At 45.3% G+C, this 24,050-nt stretch overlaps 1 protein-coding gene across 2 annotated transcripts in view; it reads left to right on the forward strand.

The window, feature by feature from the left end:
* The window catches only part of RALBP1 (ralA binding protein 1), a 276,554-nt gene that overhangs the window by 210,921 nt on the left and 41,583 nt on the right, over positions 1-24,050 (forward strand). For both annotated transcript variants that reach the window (XM_078688137.1, XM_078688138.1), the window contains exon 7: positions 11,063-11,173. In XM_078688137.1, the coding sequence (XP_078544263.1) occupies positions 11,063-11,173 (111 nt within the window). The remainder of the gene's footprint in view (positions 1-11,062; positions 11,174-24,050) is intronic.

Genomic DNA, 24,050 nt, shown 5'->3' on the forward strand with positions numbered 1-24,050 from the left:
GCCGTGCCTGGCCTGTGCCTGAGTGAACAAAGACCACGAGGATGTCCCCCCGCCGACTGTGACCCTGAATCCAGCACCTAAGGACCCTCCTCGACGCTCCTGATGATGCCTGCAGCCTCACAACAAGGGACCCCTCCAACTGCGACCAGCAGAGGGTAAGATTTCCCGACACCAAAAGACACCCCTGCACCCGGCACCCCCTGTGCCCAACTCCTGGGTGTCTACCTAACCTACAGCTTCCACACTTACCTCTCGAAGTGGTGGTCGCACCTGAAGAATCTCCATCCCCGAGTTTGCAGCCTTTGTTAGTCTTGCAACTTTCCCATTGAAATCCATTGGGCGTCCGACGGCCCAAAAGCACCCTGCACCCAGCCACCCAAGGGCCATTGGAAGTGCAGCATCTGTTCTATTCTACTTCCCCACTCGCCCTGTGTTAGGGACCAGGAGCTCATCTCCCACAGCCGCGTGGGCCTGCCTGCTAGCAGCCACCAACCAAAGGCCCCCTACCCACCTTAGGCTAACATTGGGCCTACTCTCTCTGCACCCGGCTGTCCCTGTGCTGCTGAGGGTGTAACTACTGTACCTTCCTGAACCTGGGAGACCCCTGAGTCTATTCCCAGAACCTTATTTCTGCCAGTCTAGTACGTACCTGAAAACCGATAACCTACATTTTCTCCATAGGGTAACATTGACTGGTTTTCACTTGGAAATTCTTCTAAGTGTCGAGTTTTGAAACTTTGAAATATTCATAAAAAATTATCCGATCAACGAAAACGAAATTACTCACCTGTTACCAGGAGAGATCCCAGTGCTGGATCTTAGTGCCCAGCACTGACCCTAGAAAGTAATTACAACTGTGATTTTCCGATAACCTTGATTTTCCTCCATAGGATAACATTGGCTGGTTTTTGCCAGAAATTCTTCTAAGTGTCGATTTTTGAAACATACAAATATTCCTTAAAAATCGCCTGTATTACAAAAACGATTTCTTTCAGCTGTTTACAGGAGATGCACCAGGGCTGAATCCAGGATCCAGCCTGGAGTAAGAAAAACATACGTAAAGTAACTGATATTGCATTTTACTTAAAGTTCCCATTGAGCTCAATGTTATAATTGTGTTTAACTTGTGTTGCATATTGCAACAACTGTATCTATGGCATTGAAAAGTCTATTGCAATTTGAAAGTATTCAACTGCAGCATCTCGTTCTGAGAAAGTATTTTTATACCTACTTGTGGTTCTAAAATAAAACAACCATATATTTGTATATACAAAACAATTGGCCTAGAGTTCAGTTCTTGAGTGTGTGAGACCATTTGCTGACTGAGTGTGTTAAACAAATGCTTTACACTATCTTCTGCTGCTGCCTTCCTGCTCGACCAAGCTACCACTTTAGAGAGTAAGGTTATATCTAACTTTAACCTCTGCCAAATCTCTGGGGACTGTGGACTCTGTGCACACTGTACCTTACTTTGGTGCAGTATATACAGAGCCACTTTCTCACACTCGAGTGGCAACGTTTCTAAGTACTTTCGTGGAGGAGCACAGCATCCATCTTAACTTCAACCACTCTGTTTTTCAGGATGGATTTCAAGTCCTGTATGACGTTTATAATGGTAGCTAGGTCAGACTAGGCATGTTCCACGTGGGTCGCCACTCCAGGTGGAGCAAGACGAGTTCCTAGGCCTTGGCAGCACTGTGGTAAATCATTCAATCTTTGTCTGGGTCTGTTTGGGTTGTGGGGCCTTATCTTTGCCCATCGTAGCTGCCTCAGGGCCGGGGTCGGGAGCTGAAGTTGTAAGTGGAACCCCACTCTGGCCCTCAGGCAGCAAGAGCAGCCAGAATACCCCCAGGGCTAGGACAAGAACGAGTGTTTGGGTCAGCGGATAGCTCTTAGGCACCGATCAATGAGTACATCAAGAGGAGTGAGGGGAGGATCACCCACAAGTCACGAGCTGAGAGGCACTGCCACCACTCTGGCCACCACAGAGCCCCTACCCCCCCCCCACGTTACCGGTGCAGAGCTATGGAATCAGGCAGCTGGAGTCTTCCTTGCCCCGATCTTCGGGCTGCTGTAGGGTAAGAAGAGTTGTCTGTAAAAGGTCACTGAGGAGGGAAAGGGGTGGCAGGTCCCAGTCGGAAAGGGAGTTGCCTCCAGAGCCTCTGTACAGCAAAGCGTCTCTCCAGGGCAGTGGAACAGGGGATCTCTAGTGCCGCATCTTCGGGGGAAGGCGGACGGGTAGGCGACTCTCGCCTCCTCTCAAATCAGGCACCGACCCTCAGCACACATGGTGATCTGTCGTGGGCCTCGGTGTCCACGCTTCCTCTCATGGAGATGCCAGCCTCTCTGAAGGGCGCATTGCCGCGCACAAGAGACGGGTGGGCTCTCCGAAGGGTGCATTGCTGCTCACAAGCAGGGCAGTCCCCCAACAGACCGCGACACGACCACTCCATGCACCACAACTCTTCCCGGAGTTCCTGCCCAGATGAGGCAGTTGCAATGCAGATCCTTTGAGGAGGTCGGGGACGAAAATGGGCCCAGAGACAGTAGCCCGAGCAGCCAGGAGTAAGTTGGATGGCGGAGAAGGTTGGGAGCAGTTTCACACTGTGATTGCCAACTTGGCCATGCCTCATTGCACCCAACCACTTTTATTACTCTGCAGCACTTGATTCTCAGAAAAGATCTGGTCTCTTGTAGATATCAACCTGCAGGGCTAAAGATAACCTTATGAAGAAACGAAATTTCAGCATGTTAGGACATTGCCCCCCATTACCATGAAAAATTGTAACTAGGCAATAAAACAGATATATCTTGACATTTTTCAACAAATTTCATCTCATTGAGACCCAATCAGTAATGTTCCAGCTGAAAACTCCTAGAGGTACAATAGGAAAAAAAACGTTTTAGGGGGAAAACCCCCACATTTTTTAATGAATCTCATTTCCATTGGGAGTCTCAAGTCCCTGTTTGGTTGTTATATGTACTTTTCTGGTTGTCGTCCATGCGTTTCGACCTCTATTGTTCTTTGGAAGTAATTATAGTGGTCTTCATCGGGATAGGATATGATCACCAAACAAACATCTATTCTTTGTGGAAAAAGTACACGTAGTATTCATTACAATTAATATAATTTTTTTATATTTTGAAATTTATTTTTAAATAGTTCTGTACTCAGAACTCCAAAATGAATGGTTGGAGAAATTACATTCTCTAGTTAATTCCTATTCTGGTCACATGAGAAAATTATATAGGTTACATCTTAGACTCAAGGCTACAAATAGGGTAAACATAAACACAATAGCCAAAAAACTCTGGATTTCAGTTAAAATTTCCAAGGAACAGCTGACCCATTTGTTTCCAGATCTGGCTTTAAGCTTGCAGCACTATTATTGGTCATCTCGTGCACTGACTATGGTAATGCCTTGCTAGTAGAAATTTGTTTGAAAAAAATTGTTACATTTACCTTTAAGTTTTTAAAAGTATTAAAAATATGATAGCATATTATTTTGTTTAATTATATATACTTGTTTACCATTAAATAAAATGTTGCTCAATTTTTAAAATTCAAAATGTGTTAATTTATTTTAACATTATTTATCGAGTTGTTTTTAAAGTCTCCACTTCCATTATTTTCTACGGAAGGGTGTTGCAGTTCCAGTGAACAGCCATGTGTGGTGCTAGACTTATTCTAGTTCTGAGCTGGAGTACATTTGCTAATGTTTTGGTTCCTTTTTGACTGCAGTACCTTTAGAAGTGCAGTTTGTGAATAGCTCGCAAAAGAGCTTGGTTCTATCCTCGTGAGGAATTACTGGCTCAAAAAGACCGGGTCAGCCAGGCACAAGATCTCATAGTCTGTGTCACTACCTTTTCGACCAAAAGCAACAAAATCAAACATATTGTGAATCAACACTGGAAACTCGTCTCTGACGATATCAACCATTCTGGAACTCCATTACATGCTTTCAAAAGAGCGAAGAGTGTCTAAGACTTTGTGGTACGATCTCTTCTTCCGACCCCTGCTCAACCTACCTTAACATCACTATGGAATCTCCCCCCAGTAATTGGTCATTTTAGGTGTGGCAATTGTAAAGCTTGTGATTCCACCATACAAACAAAAGAATTCGAACACAACCAACACAAGATCATTCTAAAGTCATTCAGCAATTGCAATACCTCCAACATAATTTACGCAATCGTATGCCCTTGCAATCTAATTTACATTGGTCAAACCCAGCAGAGGGCTAAACTGCGCATTCTCCAACATATGAGCAGGGTCCGCTGTGAGGTACAGGGCGCACCTCTTGTTGACCATTTCAAATTGGCTGCCCACCCACCTGAAAGTCTCAAGTAGGTTATAATTGAACAAGCAGTACTAGGACCTCGAGGTGGTAATATCACTACAATATTGAACACCCGTGAGCTAAAATGGATGTTTTTCTTTAATTCCATACAAACAGGTCTTAATGAACATGACAGTTCATTCTCTCAGCTAACGACATTGCCCTAATACATCTGGGGCGCGTCTTTATACGATGTAGCTCCCCACAAATGAAACTGTAAGAGTACTGTTCAACATCTGGCAGTAACCTGTTTATTAACTGCCGCCTCAGAACTGTCCAAATCAATATATGTTCAGGCATCCATTCTAGATAAGTACATTGGCCCATATCTGGATTGGGCCGGTTGCTAATACCATACACGACTTGATTGTGACTCCTGAATAATATGATGTTTCTGAGTTATCGAGGTCTTTACCGTCTTGTGACAGGTACACCTTCACCTATGTAAGTCCTTTAATTCTATTTCCGGTTTCTATACTAGCGCAATGCAGCGCAACGAATGTAAATAATTGCTATGGTGTTCTTGATTTATTCCAGGTTGTATATAATTCATTTGATGTTTATGACTGCCTCAATATTATCATCAACTACTCTGGTTTAATTTTCCCCTCAAACTTAGCATTTTTATTGTTATCAACGATGAGGATGTGTTATCAAGGTTTTTACCGTCTTGTGACAGGTACACCTTTCAAATTCATAGCTAGCATGAAATATCTTCCATGGGCTGTATATATCCACGATGGAATGGAATACTTGTATATACTGTTGGGTACTTTACCTACACCTACCTTTCAAATTCACAGCTAGCATGCAATATCTTCCATGGGCTGTATATATATCCACGATGTAATGGAATACTTGTATATACTGTTGGGTTACTTTACCCACACCTCGTCCTATCAATTAATGGTACGCCTGCTCGACTGATGATATTATCTAAATAAGCCTCGCATTCCCAGCTGCTTAGAGACCCTTGATACATTCCATGCAATAATGGTTTTACAATTTTTTCAGTTCAACAATGACCCATTTAAATCATCCTATAGTTGTGATTATTAATAGAATCCTATCCTCATTTCTAGCCACGCAGCACACTTGCTGCTGAGTCTTTTTACCATATCGACCGCATTGTTATGGTCACCTGATCGTATTACCACGGTAACGACCTTAACAGGAAGCACGCGAGTCAGCTTCTAGTTTACTGTGAAGACGCCGGACCCGACTCCTCACTCGGTATGTCTCACGGCTGCTCTGACGGTTTTTCCGCTCTGCAACTGTACAACTGCCGATTAACTATGCCCGTAATTATGCCCGTAACTGAATACTTGTCCTTGATTCTCCTCAGCGGGTGTCTAAATAAACATTCACAACGCTCGCACACTAATGGGGACCACTATATTACCTACCAAGAATTACGGTAAGCCATGGTCACTGAACCAGTTACAATACTCTCAACCTATTCCTGGGTTCGTTTTTTCCTGATGTAGTCTCCCTATTTTTAGATTGAGTCGTGTAATCCTCCGCCCAGCGTCCCTGGGCTGCTCCTGACCCACACCTCGACGCGGCCCCCTCCTTTTGAATGCAGTTAGATGTCAGTCACAACAATGGGGACGACGATATAACACACCTATGATTACGGTAAGCCTTGGTACCGCTACCAGTTACAAGACGCCGAACGTAGCCATTAGTACATCTTTCCCTGATGTAGTCTCCCTACTGTTTTAGATTGATTTGTGGAATTCGTTGCCCAGCGTCCCCGGGCTGCTCCTGACCTACGCCTCGACGCCCGTCCCGTTTTTGAACTCACTCAGATGTAAGTCCTTTGTGGTGCACATCCAGCATCGATGTTGCAGATTTTTCCTAGCCTATCATATCAGTATTAATACGCTTTCCCTATATATTTACTCTCTTTAGACCAATCCCGTCTCCATGGAGGTTTTCCCCATCTGACTTTTAGATGATGAGCCCCGAAATACTTGGTATGCTCTCCTCTTTTCATGTGTGCCAAATAACTAATTTGTCCTAATGATTGTTCGTGTTCCACATTGGGGTCATTAATTTAGACTCCTCTATTTGATATTAATAGGTTGCTAGTCCCAACACCCGTCCTGATGAAGACCCCATTGCAAGGGTTCAATAAGTCCTGCTTCTTCTGAGGGTCGAAACGTCGACAACACTTCATGGCTCTCCAGCCCCCATTCAACAATGTTACATAATCTGTATTATGTGGGGCATGTGTTTTGAGTGATTGTCTGGATTTATCTCCTGAGCATTTCAATACATATGCAAATGTATCAGATTCTGTTCTGATTTTTATGTCACTTTCCCTACTTGCACTATCCTCACCTATCACCTATCCTTGTTCTTGGGCACTATCCAACCTATTGAGATTTATAAATTGATAAATTGTTTGATATTATATCTTGGCTTTATCTACTTTGTGATTAAAACATTGTAGACCCATTAAGTGTATTACTATTTGTGTCTATCCTTAATTTATTAGTTCATTCTCACTGGGACCCCCCTCTCTCAGTACCTTACATGACCCAGGTCCCAGGGACTACAATTGGGTAAACCCCCCCCTCTCGATACCCCCCTGTGAATAGAACTGGGCTTACTCTTTAGTGGGTTGGTGTTTGTACCTCCCTAAACCTATCATTACTTAACCCATCATTTCATCTCCATTGACCCATCCCATTGTGTAGTAAGTATTTCACCTTTTCCAGCCACTCTCCCATCCCTCCCACATATAATACTGAAACATAGGCATACTTGTGCTGAGATCTTCACATAGAAAAGATAGGATCAGTAGAGGTATAGAACTCTGCCCATAGGTTAGTGAATAGCGTTTTATTGTACATGAGTAGTGCTACAAAGTGCAGTTTGTGAATTCACCCCTATGTTTCTCCAAGACAGTCCAAGTGTTTTTCTAATGCATATCTTTCTTTTTCCTTCCAATGTCTGTGTCTGCTCTCTCTTGCCTTATCCTTTCTCAACCATGAACTTACATTTTAATTATTTATTTTGCATATTAATAATTATTATTATTAATGCAGTTAATAGAGCACTCGGCTACCTCCAACGGAGGTGTCCCGGCACTAACGCAGCAGCAGCAGCATGACAAGGTGACTAAGGGGGCTTTAAGACAGGTCAAACAACCATGTTTTCAGTGCTTTCCTGAACATGCGTTCCGACTTGGCCTTCCGAAGGTGTTCTGACATGTAGTTCCAAAGCAAGGCTGTTCTTACTGAGAAAGCTCGTACACCAATCCTAGCTTTCCTAAACCGTGGAGTAACCAATAACTCCTGGTGGTTTGACCGTAGAGCTCTCGTTTGATGGTATTTCTGAAGTCTTTGCTTAGGAATTGTGGCCCAGAACCTCTAATTGCTCTGTAAGCCACAGTCAACGCCTTAAACTCAATTCGTCTCTTGACCGGCAGCCAATGTAGGCTTCGGAGATGTGGTGAGATATTGTGGCTAAGTGGCACGTTCTTAATTAGTCTTGCTGCTGCATTTTGTATAGTCTGCAGTTACCTGATTAGATAATCATACCCAAGTACAGACTATTTGCATTGTCAAGCTGTGAGATGACTAATGCATGGACCACTGACTTTCTGCAATTCATCGGCAGGAGATGTAAAAATCTTCTCAGGGCTTTCAACTTCTAAAAACATGTGAAAGAGACCTGGCAGATCTGAGATTTGCCAGTTAGATTGGAATCAAACCTAAACCCAAGGTTCCTAGCTGATGTTGCCGGAAGAGGTGGAGGATTTAGCTCCGAAGGCCACCAAAGGTCAGGCTTGGGAGGAGAAGATTGATTAAAAAAAAGGAACTCTGTTTTATCTAGGTTTAGCTTCATGCAGCTATCAGTCATCCATGTCGCCACTTTCAGCAGACACCGCTTGAAGTTTATAAATGCAGCCTCTGAGTGTCCCCTAAAGGAGAACACAAGCTGAGTCATCAGTGTACGATATGTTATCCATACCGTCCTGTTTACAGTTGCCTCACTTATGATAGTCTAGTACACTGCATATTTGTTACATCCCTTCAGGTTACTCTTTCTGCCACACTCTTCTATAGCCTGAACAAAAAGCAATATATAAAGATATAAATAAAGTCTAAAAATGGGTCACTGAGAACTTAAATATCAGTAATGAGGCTTCTGGTACGATAAGACTACCCCACGTGGTAGGATGAACCCCACAATACCTCCTACTAGTGTATGAAGAGACGCTGAGGAAGGGTGCACTGCGGGGGCGACCATCACCATACCTCCTAAACCTGGTAGAGACAGCTCTAAATTTGCATAAATCCACACCCGTAGCTGTTGAACCTAGACAATAACATACTGGCAAGGTAATTGCTTCAAGTTTATCCCTATTGATGGAGGTGATGGTATCCCCAGCAGAGTCCGGATTCGTTCCTCTTAGATTCACTGCCATAAACATACGGACAGTGTTCGCCCTTTTGCACCTGCTCAATCCTGAGTCAAAAGTTGGGGCAGCCTTTCTAGATGCCAAAAAGGCTTTGATTCCTTAGAACAGGCCTTTCTGATCACAGTGCTGAGACGCTTCAGTATTCTAAATAGGTTTCTAGCCTTGATACCTTCCAACAGCCGGAGTGCGGGCCAGTGGCTTGACATCAGATTCCTTCCAGGTCATCTTGGTTACAGGACAGGAGTGTCCTTTTTCGCCCTTACTGTTCATACTTGCCATGGATCCTTTGGGCAGGAAACTGCATGCTTCTGGTCTACAGAGGGAAATGGCTTTCCGATTGGGCCGTATGCTGCTATCTATGCACGCTAATGCCGTTCTTCTATTTGTCTGCCACCCCATTGAACATTTGTCCCCATTCATCCCAGAGATCCAACGCTATGGTGAATACTCTGGAATTCAGATCAGTTGGGACAAGATTGAGCTATTCCCACTGACGGACTCTAATCCCACAATAAGGAAGGGGAGGTTTTAAAGTCCAAGATTTGGAGACCTATTATGTAGCTGCCCAAGGACATTTTAGTCAATGCTGCTACCTCCCAGATTGAAGACTACCATATATTATCCTGGAGAAAGAGCAAAATATGGGAACCTGCTTGGTGTTCTTGGCTTGTTATACACCACAGAATTGAGAAAGTCACCCCTGCTGCCACATCCTGGATCTGTAGGAGGATGACATTTATGGCAGGGCTCCCTTTTTCGCACTCCCCAGCCATTCGACTTGCATATAATCCCCCTCCTCCCCTTGACGAAAGCTCAGCCTCAACATCCTCTCTAAGCACAGGCTCACAGAACTCTGCCACTTATATGCCAATGGGAATTTTTTGTCTCATGATCAGTTCCTATATAACATCGACCGGTCACTCCTCATCACCACCACCACCACCTACCTACACATGGCTCAGGAGAAAATACCGGGGTTACCAAAAAGAACACAGGATAGAGCCCCATTTAAACAGATAATTAAGTCCCTTGATGCACAAGGTGGGTTTCTTGCCTCAATGCAAGGATGATGGGACTATGTGAGTGAGACTCACTTTTTCATAAACGAGCCTGGGAAAGAGATCTCGGGGGTGAAATGCCAGCAACTAAATGGACATACTACTTGTTGCACATACTGCTGATCAATATCAATTATTCATTGCCATAAACTTCTACGTTTTAAGTTCCTACACCAAGCCTCTATCACATCTGCTAAACAACAGAGGATAGATCATTCTCGATCTCATTGCTGCCCGAGATTTTAGAGTGAACTGGGCAGACCTTTTCCATCTTGCCTGGGTGTGCCCTTCTATCAATCAGTATTGGCACAAGATCTTCTGCACGCTCACTGATATGGCAGGCAACAGACTTGCAACAGATCCAGAGTTAGCCCTCCTCGTTTATGTTAAAATTGTCCCTCCCCATTTCCATATGTATATTGCTGTGGCACCATTACTGGCCAAGCAGAGGGTGGCCATGTGCTGGTACAGATGAAGGACGAATAGCAAGGAGATTTAATTACTTGTAATGATCGCTCTGAATTGTATGCATCCCTTCAACCTATCGCATCCAGACCTAAAGATAAATTAGGGACCAAATCAAAACTTATCTAGCACGTTGTGACATGGTCAGCTCCACTGCCCTGACTGCATCACCCACAGTAGTCTCACTGGACAGCTCAGAATATCCGCCTATATTACTTCTAAAACTATATCTGAATCCAAATGGTTTCTTTTTCATGTGATGATCCATCTACACGCTCATTAACCTCTTGGAGTCCAACGACCCACTTGTGGCTTCTAGAAACACTGGATTCCATCTTATGTCCGTGTTATTGATTGCTGTATAACTTGCATGTATTGCTGTAATTATTTGATTATCTACTATATTATGTATTGTCTTACTGAAATAAATAACATTCTTTTGGAAAAAAACACCACCTCATACTTTATATGGATTGGACACAGGATGAAACTTCCTCTTGATTGCAATGCAGCTTTATTGTTTAATAAGGGACTGTGAATGAAGTGCAATATTGCCTATTCAGTATTAGTGTTATTGTTACAATTTTGTCGAGGCTACTACATTTGAAAAAACAAATTCTGCATTAATTTAATTAGGTATGCATTTTACATTGGATGTACATGCACCACTGATGAAATGATGAATCCTGTCATGCATGTGTGCTTGCTCCTATTACTCTTGTCAATGTAATGGAAGTATTTTAAGATCTGTCTTTTCTCTTTAGGAATGTGAATCAAAGATTGCTCAGGAGATTGCCAGCCTTTCAAAGGAGGATGTCTCCAAAGAAGAAATGAATGAAAATGAAGAGGAAGTTATTAATATTCTTCTCGCTCAGGTCTAGTTCATTCTCTCCCTGCATTATTAATACTTCCTTTGTATATTTAAACTAACAGATGTTTAAAGATGGCAAACTCTGTACTGTTTTATAAGAACATTTGTCAGTTTCTGTCAATCATGTAAATGTTGTAGTCAACAAGCCCATTGTTTGAGATCTAAGGACCGAGGCATTGTTCTTCTACCAAGGCAAGGCATGTACAGTGCATTTGCTAAAATCTTCCTAGAGTTCTGGAATGATATGGTCCAGTTCAGATATTGCTGTAGAAAGTATGGTATCCTCTCGTATCATGGGAGGCAAGAAGTAATTTCAGAAGCCTGATGGCTGCTGAAATGTTGATTTGGTAGCAGCAATATACAGCTGATGTGCAGAGCTTCTAGGTTTCCCAGGTGCATTAGTTAGTACTCGTCCATTCCATATTTTCTCGCTGCGTTTCCGTACTTGCAGCCCTCAATGCATAATAGATTAAACAGAACTTCAAGATTGCAAAGAAGTGTTTTTTACTTAGATTAGCTACTCACGCCATGTACATGGGAAACTTGGGAGTTCTGTGTATGCTATATCTCCTATAGGCGACATCAAGTCTGTTTATGCCAATATTTCAAGATGGAAATAAATTCACCATTGATTGTGAGAACAGTCTTATCCCTTACACATAAACTAAGCTCCAGTGTAGTTTCTAAAGATCATTTGGCCTATCGGAAACCTATTGTATTTAAATAAACTTAAAAACCTAGAGACTGATTCTCCAAAAATGTGGATTTTTTTTTTTTGTAGTAGTAGTAGTAAATTTCCTAATGTTTTGGAACTGGCAACAGTTTACAGCCACCCACCTGGGAAGGTGTTACTGGATAACAGCTTCCCAGGATTATTCTTGGAATGTTTTGGGATTTCCACTTGCTCCTGTTCAATTAAACTTGTGCATGCACTCATGTGAAAATCTCGGACTGTCAGCAAATGCTTGTTTTAACTTAATTTTTTGTTTTCTTCACAGTGTATTTTTTCTTGTGGAGAAACCCTTTCCTTTAGACCCTACACCAAATTTAGGGTTGTTTTGCCCATACCCACTCTAGAAACTGATGTGCTCTTGCTTGTCACCTGGGAAAATCTCAAACAGTGTCCACGGTGGGAATGGGCTTATTGTGAGTCTGCACAAACTATCCACATTACACTCAAACCTGGAAAGTCTGTTTGCTCATGGGAGCAGATTTACTCTCACATCATATTACGCCAAATATGTGTAATATTAGATGTGAGTAGATTGATTTAGAGGTGTAATTTTACGTTTTGTGCCTGCTAAACATGAAATTACACTTGCAAATTAAGCCATGTTCTGTCTTTTACATCTGATGTATATAAAATATCTTTAAAAATCATGGAAATTAAAAAAAGTCAAATCCATTAAAAAACAATTAAACTGCAGTTGGAGCTATGAAATAAAAAAAAAGCAAGCCCTGCAATAGTCCACTTATGATTAGTTAAAAGTGATATATTATGCCCAGCCTTGCACACTGTTTACAATGTCAATATTTATACAGATATAACAGAAATGTGCAACCTCATAACATTAAGTAACCCCTCTCCCAACAAAGAAATTGTACCATTTCTATAGTGTCATTAACCATAATGTCAAGGTTAAAGTAATATGTAATATCACCAGTGAAGCCATTGATGTCACTTCAAGACAAAAGATCAATGGATGACTATAAGTAATTTTTTGGGATATTGATCAAATTTAGAGCTATATAGAAGGAACATTTCCTAGCTACCGTAGCGGAAGCTTTCAATTCTATTAAGGACTCAGCGGCAAGGAGTATGTTTACTTTCTTTGCTTTATTTTTACAGCAGCCATTTCACAATATCATCAAGAAACTATCTTTCCAATGAATCTTAGGGAAATAGATCATTGTCCAATCTACACAAGGTAAGTCCATTTATAGTTGTTTCACTGTGGTCACGCCCCCTCTTTCTTGGTGCGAGCTAGGTCCAGTCTTCCTCCGAAGTTATTCCTGCTTGCTTGATTCGTTCCCTGGAAAAATCATATATCCAAAAATGAAACTGATCTCCAAGAAATCCCATTACAAGTATATAGAAAAGTATTAACCAGTATAACTTATACTAACTACCATACTAAACCCCCCCAAGTTTTGGGTGGGATCTGGAGTAACTCCTGGAAGGGATAATCATTGCCTCTGATTCATTAATAGAATTGAAACTTTCCATTACAATAGTTTGGAAAGTTTTCATTCTATGTCGGGATCAGAGGTGAGGATTATGAATAGTCAAAACTTCCTGACCACGAGGAAGGCCATATCCACCACTGGTTTAAAATAAAACCTTTTAAAGGTAGAATCTGAGGACCAATCTGCCGAATTCAAAATGTCCTCCAATCTAGCCCCCATGGTGAAGTTTTACAATGCCATGGCCCCTCGAGCAGAATGAGCATCAAATTTAGAAAGGTCAATTCCAGCCTCCTGCATCACCCATTGAACCCATCTAGCAATGTTAGGGGAGGAGACTACATGGAATGGCTTTATCAAGGCAATGAGAAGTTGTCGTTCACCATGAGGCCTGAACTCCTCTGTCACGGCCTCGTATGCTTTAATACACCTCACAACTTTAAGTGATCATCAAATGCCTTGTAAGAGATTTGCCATGAGTTACACTACGTGCATCTAGACACACGAAAAGAAACCCCTTCCTGGGTAAACACTCTACTTGTAATGTCCGGTGTTTTAACATCTGAAACTGTCCTACAGGAGATAAGGCATAGGAACATAGCCAATGTCCCCAAATGTTCCTTCCTTAAAAGGTATTTATTACTTTTCCAAGAAAGGAAAAGGTTGAAGGCAACATTCAAATCCTAAAGAACCGAATACATTGGTTCTGGCTGAAGTGAGTGCCTTAGCCTCTCAACAGTTTACAGACTTAGGGTTGTTCCCCCAACATAATGGCCATCAATATGGAAATGTTCACCTGATATAGCTGAACGAAAAATGTTCATAGATTTATAATCCACACTATTGGATGCTAGGGATGACAAGACATTCAGACCGGAAACAACTCCTGCTCCCATGGGATCCAGGTCCCTCTGGAGGCACCAACCCAGCTATTTCAACCATGCTGAGCAATAGCTATCTGCCCATGCCTTCGATAAGAGGCATTGAGCACCCTGCAAAAATCCGGGGACTTTCCATCATTCCCTTAAATCTGCTATCCATAAGAGACAAGTGTCCCGCGGATACCAGCGGATCCAGGAGAAGATCTGGGGCTGGGGGGAGAAGGATTGGAGAGCTCCAAGAAAGTTCCAGGGTTAAAAGTCGGGGTTATTACCACAAGATCTGCCACTTGGTGCCTCACCTGTGCAAACTGGCTTGTGCTCATTGAGAAAAGGATAAACACGTAGCCCTTCTCCTGCTTTCAGTCTTTGGGAAATGCATCCATCACCTCTGCCATTGGACTGGGTATCCAGCTGAAGAACCTCTCCAACGGGCGATCCAGCCGAGAAGCAAACCGGTCCACCAAAAAAGGACCCCATCTCTTGTTGATGACTTTAAAAATCAGAGTGTGAAGTTTCCATAGGCTCGAGTCTTGGAGATACCTGGAATGCCAGTTCGCCACTACATTTGCCTTGCTAGGGAGATGTTCAGCGACTAATGAGATGTTCCATTCTAGGCAAATGTGCCAACATTTCTTTTTTTTTTTTTGTAACTTTTTATTATTTGAAACACAAAGGAACAAAACATCAAACAAACAAGCAAGGCAGTACAATTGAATACAGACATCAGAAATGTGCTCAAGGAGGTCGGGAGACACATGTTAACAGGAGAAGAAAATTCTTTGAACAAAGATGAGGGGGGGGAGGCCCAGGCAGAGTTACATAGGAACAGTACTACATATCACAGCTGGAAGGGAGGTAGGTCAGGGCGACTGCGGAGGACTCTGGGAGGCGGTAAGCGGGGTTGTACAAATATCTCCACGGTATGCGTTCCAAGGAGACCAAATCTTCCCCCATTTTCGGGGTCTGCCTCTTGCAATATACACTGTTTTCTCTCGAAACATGCACCAGTCCAGATTCTCTTTCCAGGCAGACACTGTAGGCGGCCTCGGGGATCCCCACAACTGGGCAATATCTCTCTTCGCAACCATATTGGCCAAGGCCACCCACCGAAGCTGTGACACGTCATAATCATTCGGACCCCATACATTCAATAAGCATTGCCGGGCTTCCGGTAACATAACAACACCTGTGACTTCATCCATTATCTCATGTATACGTTTCCAGAATCGCACCACCTCAGGGTATTCCCAAATAATGTGAAGGTATGTGCCAAGGAGACCACATCCACGCCGACACATGCCATCTGTAGAAAAACCCATATGAATTAAACGGGGGCCAGTGACATAGATTCTGTGGAGGATCTTGAGTTGGACCAGACGGAGGCGGGCCGGAATCGCCACCTCCTTGGGAGAGGAGACCGCGGACTGCCAATCCTCATCATCCAGTTCAATACCATCAGCAACCCATGCCTCACGAAGGCGATCAAGCAGACCCGATCTATCATTAATCATTTTTTTGTAGAACAGTGAGATAGTGCTATCCGGCACATAACCGTCTAGTATACGATCTTCGAGGGGGGAGGAATCCGGAACAGCACTACCCACTGGCAACACAGAATTCAGTGCATGACGCACCTGGATGTAACAAAATCTCTCCCTGTCACTCAGCTTATAGTCTGTTTGCAGTTCAGAGAAGGCCTTAACCTTTCCTTTAACCCAGAGATCACGCACTTTACTTATACCGATCACGTCCCACTTATCAAATACCTTCGTCCTCCAGAGGCTACCCAACTTCGCGGAGGCATAGAGCGGCGTGGCACCCGTTAGTTTATCACTCCAGCCCATAGCCGCCGTTGCGCTATGCCACACTCGCACCGTTATAGCGGTAGGTCCCGTGAGCTGTGAACGGGAGGGTCCCGAATAAAGTGCCCTATAGTAATCACCCCCCGGGAGCAGCCATTTGTCCATTTCAAATGCTGGGTTCAACGCCGGGCCGTACATCCCATGGTTAATAGCCGCAAGGTGGGAAGCCCAATAATACCTACGGATATCCGGGAGCGATATACCGCCATCATACCAGGGGAGTGTCAGTTTCGGAAGAGCTATACGCGAACGTCCGTCCCATATTAGTTGCCTCTGTAACGATTCTATTTCCCGAAAATACGTCGACGGGATGACATCAGGACTATTCTGGAGGGCATATAGGAACCGAGGTAGGGACATCATCTTAAAAAGGGCCGCACGCCCTAGTGGAGACAACGGTAATTTACGCCAACGCGCTACATCGGAGCGTAGCCGCTGAAGTGGGGGGAGTAAATTACATTCGTAGCGAATCGCCGGATCCGTAGAGATAAACACACCCAGGTATTTAAAGCCAGATTGTGACAGTTGGATGGCCCCGTGGTAAACGAGGGACATCACCCGCGAGTACATAAATGTAGGATTTCGACCAATTAATGATGAGGCCCGAGTTCTTCCCAAAGGAGGTAAGTACATCAAACAACACATTAAGCGATTTTTGGGGAGAGGTAAGGTACAATAAAATATCATCCGCGTATAAGGAAATGCGATCCTCAAATTCCGGCGTCCAGCGTATACCCTTCAGCGAGGGCTCCCACCGCAAGCAAGCAGCAAGAGGCTCCAACGCCAGAGCAAAAAGGAGCGGGGACAACGGACAGCCCCGTCGCGTGCCCCTACCTAGAGTAAAAGGCACGGAGACGCGGCCATTAACCACCACCTGGGCTAGTGGTGTTTCATACAGGAGTTTGACCCAACCGATAAAACCGGCGCCAAAACCAAAATTGGCGAGTACCGCCCAGAGATAAGACCACTCGATTGTATCAAAGGCCATCGTGGCGTCCAATGACGCCAAGATGGCCGGTTCACGCAGCGTCGGGGCCCTCGCGAGAACACCATGCAGACGTCGTAAATTTAGTGCCGTGTTACGGTGCGGGATAAAACCGGATTGATCCGGGATGAATCAAGTCACCGATAACCGTAATCAAACGATTAGCAAGCAACTTGGCGAGGATCTTGGGCTCTGCATTTAAGAGCGAAATGGGTCTATAAGACGAGCAACGATCCCGTGGTTTACCCTCCTTATGGATCACCACAATGGTCGCAAGTGGCTGATCTCTAGGGAGGGAGCCACTGTCTCGCGCAGCCAAAAACATAGCACGCAGATAGGGAGCTAAAGTATCAGGGCATAACTTATACAGTTCCACAGGAAGGCCATTGGGACCCAGAGCCTTGCCAGAGCGAAGGGAGCGCAGCGCGAGAGCCACTTCATCCACCGAGGGCATGGCATCCAGGCAATCACGCTCCGAGTCGGACAAACACGGGAGCGCTATGTCCCGAAGCAACAAGTGCGAATCCCCTTCAGGCCTGTCAGACACCGAAGTATATACCTCTCGAAAATACTAAGCAAAGCATTCAACAATGTCAACTGGATCAGTTACACTCACACCATCACACGTTACAATCACCGGGACCACTCGATTCGCTCTCTCCCTTCTGTCCAGCCAGGCAATCAATTTCCCTGCTTTATCACCCACGTCATAGAGCCGTCCCTGCTGTTCCCTACTCATCATCTTTGCCGCATCAGTAAACAAAGTTTTATATTCCAGTTGTTTGAGGTGGAGGACATGTAAGGCTTCTCGAGATACCCCCCGCTCCAATGCAGTCTCCAGGTCTGCGATTTCAGTTTCGAGCTGAACAACTGCCTCGTTCTTACATTTCTTAGCACACCCCACCAAAGACAATGCCTGTCCCCTGATAACAGTCTTAAAAGCTTCCCACAACGAGACAGGTGATGATACAGAACCAAAATTTTCAGCGAAATACAAATCAAATGATTTAATCAATTCAGTGCGCATCTTGGGGTTGAGGAGATACCATGGGTTAATTGGAGCCACCCTGCCCTCGGCCCCGATGCTAAGATTAAAATGAAACCAAATAGGGGAATGGTCTGATATGCCCCGGGCCAGGTGTCTAACCTCTCCAATCGAGGGGGACAGTGCCGCCGGTACCAGGATGTAATCTAATCGAGAAAGACTGCCATGAGCTCCCGAGTGGAAAGTAAACTTTGTTTGCTCTGGGTGCATTAGTCTCCAACAGTCTACGAGGCCCAGAGTTTGCAGGAAGTCGCCTAACCAGGATTGTGCAGAAGGAAGATCTCGGGGGGGGGGGTGGGGAGATAGCGATCAATCCTGCCAGAAATGACGGAGTTAAAATCACCACCCAGTATCAGAACACCCTCGGGGAGACCCAGAACCATCCGCCCCAGATCCGTATATGTCGTGGATTGCAAGCCCGGGGGAACATAAACTGACACCAACGAGATTGGCTTTCCCTCCCACCGCCCGACTAGTGCAACATACCGACCCCTGGCATCGAGGATCACATCATCAACTTCGAGGGGGAGGGAAACCTTAAGCAAAATACCCACTCCTCTAGAACTAGACGTAAATCCCGAGTGGGCAGCCAGACGATAACCCCTCCTATTAAGAGCATGACAAGTGTTCCATATCAGATGCGTCTCTTGTAACAGTACCACATCAGGCGAGAGGCGCCGCAACAGCTGCATAACCATCCCTCTCTTTATGCGATCGCCCAACCCATTCACATTCCAGCATAATACCTTCAACCCTCTACCCCCATCTAAATCCAAATTGAGCTCCCATCGCAAAATGAGCACCACACAAACGTCAATGATAATGAAAGTACCTTGCCTTGAAAAAGAATAAACAACCCCTGAACTTGTCCCTCCCTCCCCCCAAGATTCCCAGTACAACTTCCCCCCACCCTGCACCGACTCAGAAGCCACCCCAATTTGCAGTGTGCCTGTCGCCCTAGCAAAGACAAACATGAACTAATCTACACAAAGAAAACCCCAGAGGAGGAAAGGGTCCCGCCATCCCCGCTACCTCCGAGGATACGAATGGAATGATCACAGAAAGTCAATGAAACTCCGGCTGATAACGCTGAAAATGGTTCCGGACACAGTCACCATAGTCATTCTTGGTCCATCAGTCCCCCTTCCGCACCAACAGCATGTTCTTGGCCAGCGCGGAGTGTCGGCAAAGTGTCCAACCAATCACTCACTTCCTCAGGCCTGACAAAGAAAAATGTTCGATTGTCATGCTCAACACGTAGTCGGGCCGGGAATAACATAGCATATTTTAGTTCCATGTCCCTTAGTCGGCTTTTCACACCTTGAAATCCCATACGTTGTTTCTGGACCGACTGAGAGAAGTCTGAATAAAAATTCACAGCAGCGTTTTCGAACTGCGTAGGGCCGCTTGTCCGTGCCGCCTGCAAAATGGCGTCGCGATCTCTAAAATTGAAGATCCGTGCAATAATCGGACGAGGGGGGAAACCAGGCTTTGCTTGTCCCCCTGGCACTCTGTGCGCGCGTTCGATGGCAAAAAATGTGCTTAGGCCCTTAGGAGCCAGATGGTTTAGAATGAGGTCCTCCACTCGAAGATCAATGGCGAGTGGACTAGATTCTTCCGGGACCCCAATAATACGCACGTTATTGCGCCGCGCACGGCCTTCAAAATCCTCCAGGCGACGAGCAAAAAAGTCATTGGCAGATCTTAAGTTGCGCACTTCCGATTGCAAATCGGACATGTCTGTGGTGAGGCTGGATGTCTTCAGGTCCAATGATTTCCCTTTCTCATTCGTCTTGGGTGCCAACATTTCTTGGCTAGTTCCGCCAAAGCCCTCAAGCGTGTCCCGACTAGGTGGTTGATATATCGGACAACAAAAACATTGTCCATATTCAGCAACATTGTGTCGTCTTCTTGGGCCAACAAGGTACTGCGAATGGACCCTCCAGGAGTTTGAGACAGTCGATGTATAACTGTCGTTCTTGAGACGATCACCTTCCTTCTGTGGATAATTTGCTGCAGCGAGCACCCCAGCCCTCTTTGCTGGTATCTGGCTCGATAATGATGTCCAGGCGCAAGCCGAAGATTGCTCTCCCGTTCCACACCTCTATGTACGTGAGCCACCATCTAATTTCTTCCTTGACGTCCTCGGTCAGCGGAACTGTCTCCAAATACATTGCATCTCTTCCGAGATGTTAAGTCTTCATACATTGAAGGGCCCTGCAAAGTAGGGGGCCCAGAAAGATGGCTGGAATCAACGAGGAAAAGAGGCCCTTCAGACATGCAGCTTGCCTCAAGGAGGTCCGTTCCTTTGCGGGAGTCTTGCAGACCTCTTGCCTGATTTTTGCCATTTTTTTGTCGTGTTGGCTCAGAGTAGCCAGGGGAGAATCTATAAGAAACCCCAGAAAGGTAGTCGTTTGAGAGGGCGTCAACAACAACTTCGTTTTGATGACAAAACCCAGACTTTCCAGCAGGTGCACTGTTGTTTAAAGATGAGTCCGGAGCTTCTCCTGCACTGATCTATAATGAGGATATTGTCCATGTAGACTATCAGCCAATCCTTTGGGACCATAGCTGTTCCATGGCTGGTTTCAAAGCCTTGGTGATGCACCAGGGCGCGGATGAGAGACCGAAGGGCAAGGAAACAAACTCATAAGCTTGTCCAACCCAGATGAATTGAAGGACGCTTGTGTGGAGGAAAAATCCGGACTGTGAGATACGCTTCCTTTAGATCTAGCCTGCCCATCCAATCTGAGGGGTGTAGAATGTCTTGCAGAAGGTGAGTCCCTTCCATTTAGACCAGTGACTCACTGAATTCTTGCAGATTGATAACTGGATGCCGGCCCCCTCCCTCTTCTCCACTAGAAATAGATTGCGCACTAATCCCCTGAGATGAAGAGGGGGATGGGTAATCTTCCCTCTGGATAGCAGTTCCTCCACCTCCTGGGATATCCGAGCCGAGTCTTACTTCTGATAACACAAAAGGATGAGGAAGTTGACTTTGTATGGGGGTGCTGTAGAATTCAATATAAGGTACAAAAGGGGGTGGTGATGGACGGAGCATCTGAATCAATCAAACACTCACACCCAGTCAAAAGATCTGGGTTTAATCCATCACCGTTCTTTAGCCCACTCTGCCACCCCAGTTCAGACATGGCTATATGCAAATCAGTCTGACCCTGTGCCTCCGTCCATCACCACCCACTTTTGTACCGCTTTTGGCCGCCATAAGTGTGGCAGGGTATGCTCAGACGTGAGTCCCTTGCTCACTTTGCCACTGGATTCAAGCAAGCCGGGCTGAAGACGGCTGGAATGCCAGAAACCGGTCCTCGGAAGCTTGTTTCCGGTCCAGGGAAGACATGGCTTGGCAGTTCGGGCTGGACTGTTCCCATGAGGCACAGGGTCAGACTGATTTGCATATACCCATGTCTGAACTGGGGTGGCAGAGTGGGCTAAAGAACGGTGATGGAATAAACCCAGATCTTTTGACTGGGTGTGAGTGTTTGATTGATTCAGATGCTCCGTCCATCACCACCCCCTTTTGTACCGCTTTTGGCCGCCATAAGTGTGGCAGGGTATGCTCAGATGTGAGTCCCTTGCTTACTTTGCCACTGGATTCAAGCAAGCCGGGCTGAAGGCGGCTGGAATGCCAGAAACCGGTCCTCTGAAGCTTGTTTCCGGTCCAGGGAAGACATGGCTTGGCAGTTCGGGCTGGACTGTTCCCATGAGGCACAGGGTCAGACTGATTTGCATATAGCCATGTCTGAACTGGGATGGCAGAGTGGGCTAAAGAACGGTGATGGAATAAACCCAGATCTTTTGACTGGGTGTGAGTGTTTGATTGATTCAGATTCTCCGTCCATCACCACCCCCTTTTGTACCGTAGAATTCGATATAGACACCCATAATGGTGTGTAGGACTCATGCGTCTGATGTGGGAGTTTCCAATTGTCTGCACGCAGAGTTAAGCTCCCTCCACTCTTACTTGGGAACAATGGAGAACACTAACTGGAACCAATGGAGTGGAAAGGCCACTGGATCCTCCTCTACCACCCCTGTGGCTAGGTCCTCTGGAAGGGTAGAAAGCACCATACTTTGATTGATCTTGCCATTGACCACGTCGAGAGCCTTGACCCCTGAAGGGTGAGTGGAGACCTTGCAGTCAGCTGAGCGCCCTGTACCTCGACCGGCCTCGGAGAAAACAAAAGGGTGAAAATTTGTTTTAATGAGATTTGTGCCTTCTCCGGGGATGCAAAGGTTGCCACAAACTTGCCTAGTTCCTTCATAAAATGGTATCTGAAGAGTTCCCCTTGCGCTACACGGCTCGCTTCAGATTGCCCAGCTTGAGGTCTACTTTTCTTAGGAGGGCCCTCCAGAGCGTTCGGTGGACTGGGCACAATTTGCGTTGCCCACAAATTTTATTGCACATTGTGCCCATCTGGAGAGATTGTCAGGAGAAATAAGGGACCCAGACTGCTTTGCTTCCTCCGCCATATCGAGGATTTTAGTAATGGGGCCTGCCACATCCAATAACCTGTCCAGACATGAGCGCCTGGAGTGATCTAAACACTTTTTAGGGTCTCTGATAAACTTGCCTCAGAAAGTAGCCATCCTCATATCTATTTCTGGTGTTCAAGTTACCTTATGCCCTCCAGGGAAGGGCAGGGTGATTCTGCCCGCATGCCCGAAGAAGTGTGTGGGTCTCTTTTTGTAGCGGCTTACTCGGCCATCCTGCGACATAGGTCGCCACTTTTGGCTCTTGAGCCTACTCGGAGAAACAAGGATTCCTCAACTCTTTAGGATCCAGCATATCCGTGGGGTGGGATTTTTTGATAGATTCATCTGGTTCTGGGGAAGGACGCCACGGCCAAGAGAGACCTAGGTCTCTGTCCAAATCCCCATGGGAATCCTCTGCCTGCTTTCCAAAGGGTAATACCCTGGACAAAAAGCCCTTTGGTGAGCAGGGAGTCTGTGGTGTACCTACCGTGTGGTAAGCAGGGTTGGTACCTGCAATTAGTAATACAGACCCCTCAGAGAGTCCGTGCAACAGCGCTTGGGGTTAGCCATACAGACCCCAATCGGGGCGTCCACACCATGACAAAGTCAGACTTGCCTGTACAGACCCCAGTGGAGGTTTAGTCCTTCTAGGCGCTGTAGGATGAAATAAAGATGCAGAGGGGCTTTGAGGCCTATGAAGCAGCCAGGGTAGCAACAAAATACAATTGTGCGCAGTGAATGTAGCGTTTATTGTGGACCCTGTGGTTCTAATGCACCAGACAGTGCCCTCTAGTGTGTGGAGGACCTCCTCGCACGCATACATGTCCCAATTAAAATGCAATACCGGCGCCGCATGATGTTGAAACACGATCCTGCTGCACCCTTTGCTGTTAGTAATTGGTAGAAAGAGGTTGAAAAATCCAACAATGCTCCCAATGCATTATAATGTCAGATAAACATGCAGAAGGCGGGGGAGGCACTTAACTCTGGCTGCCAAGAAAGAGGGGTCATGAACACAGTGAAAGGATCACAAAGGGACCTAACTTGAGTTGATTGGACTATGTTCTGTTGTTTCTATTTCACTAAAGTTCATGGGAAAGATCGTTTTTTGATGATATTGTGAAATGGGTGCTGTAAAAATAAAGCAAAGAAAGTAAGCATAATCCTTGCCTTTGGTCCTGACATAGAATTACCAGCATTTACAATGCAATAGGTCTCGCAGCATTAAAGTTTGAGTTACTGGCATTGTAAATGACAATGCTTTGCATTAATTTTTTTTTAATTATTTGCAATTGGTATATAAACATTGTTTGTGAATGGTTAGCTGTTGCTTATGCTAAGCAAAGATGCCAGTAATATAGAGTGCTAGTCTTGCTTGTTATAAGCATGCTGATTTAAAGCGCTCTGATACCTGCGGGTAAAGTTTGCTC

Source organism: Lissotriton helveticus, chromosome 4_1 (genome assembly GCF_964261635.1).
Source record: "Lissotriton helveticus chromosome 4_1, aLisHel1.1, whole genome shotgun sequence".
NCBI classification, from domain to species: domain Eukaryota; kingdom Metazoa; phylum Chordata; class Amphibia; order Caudata; family Salamandridae; genus Lissotriton; species Lissotriton helveticus.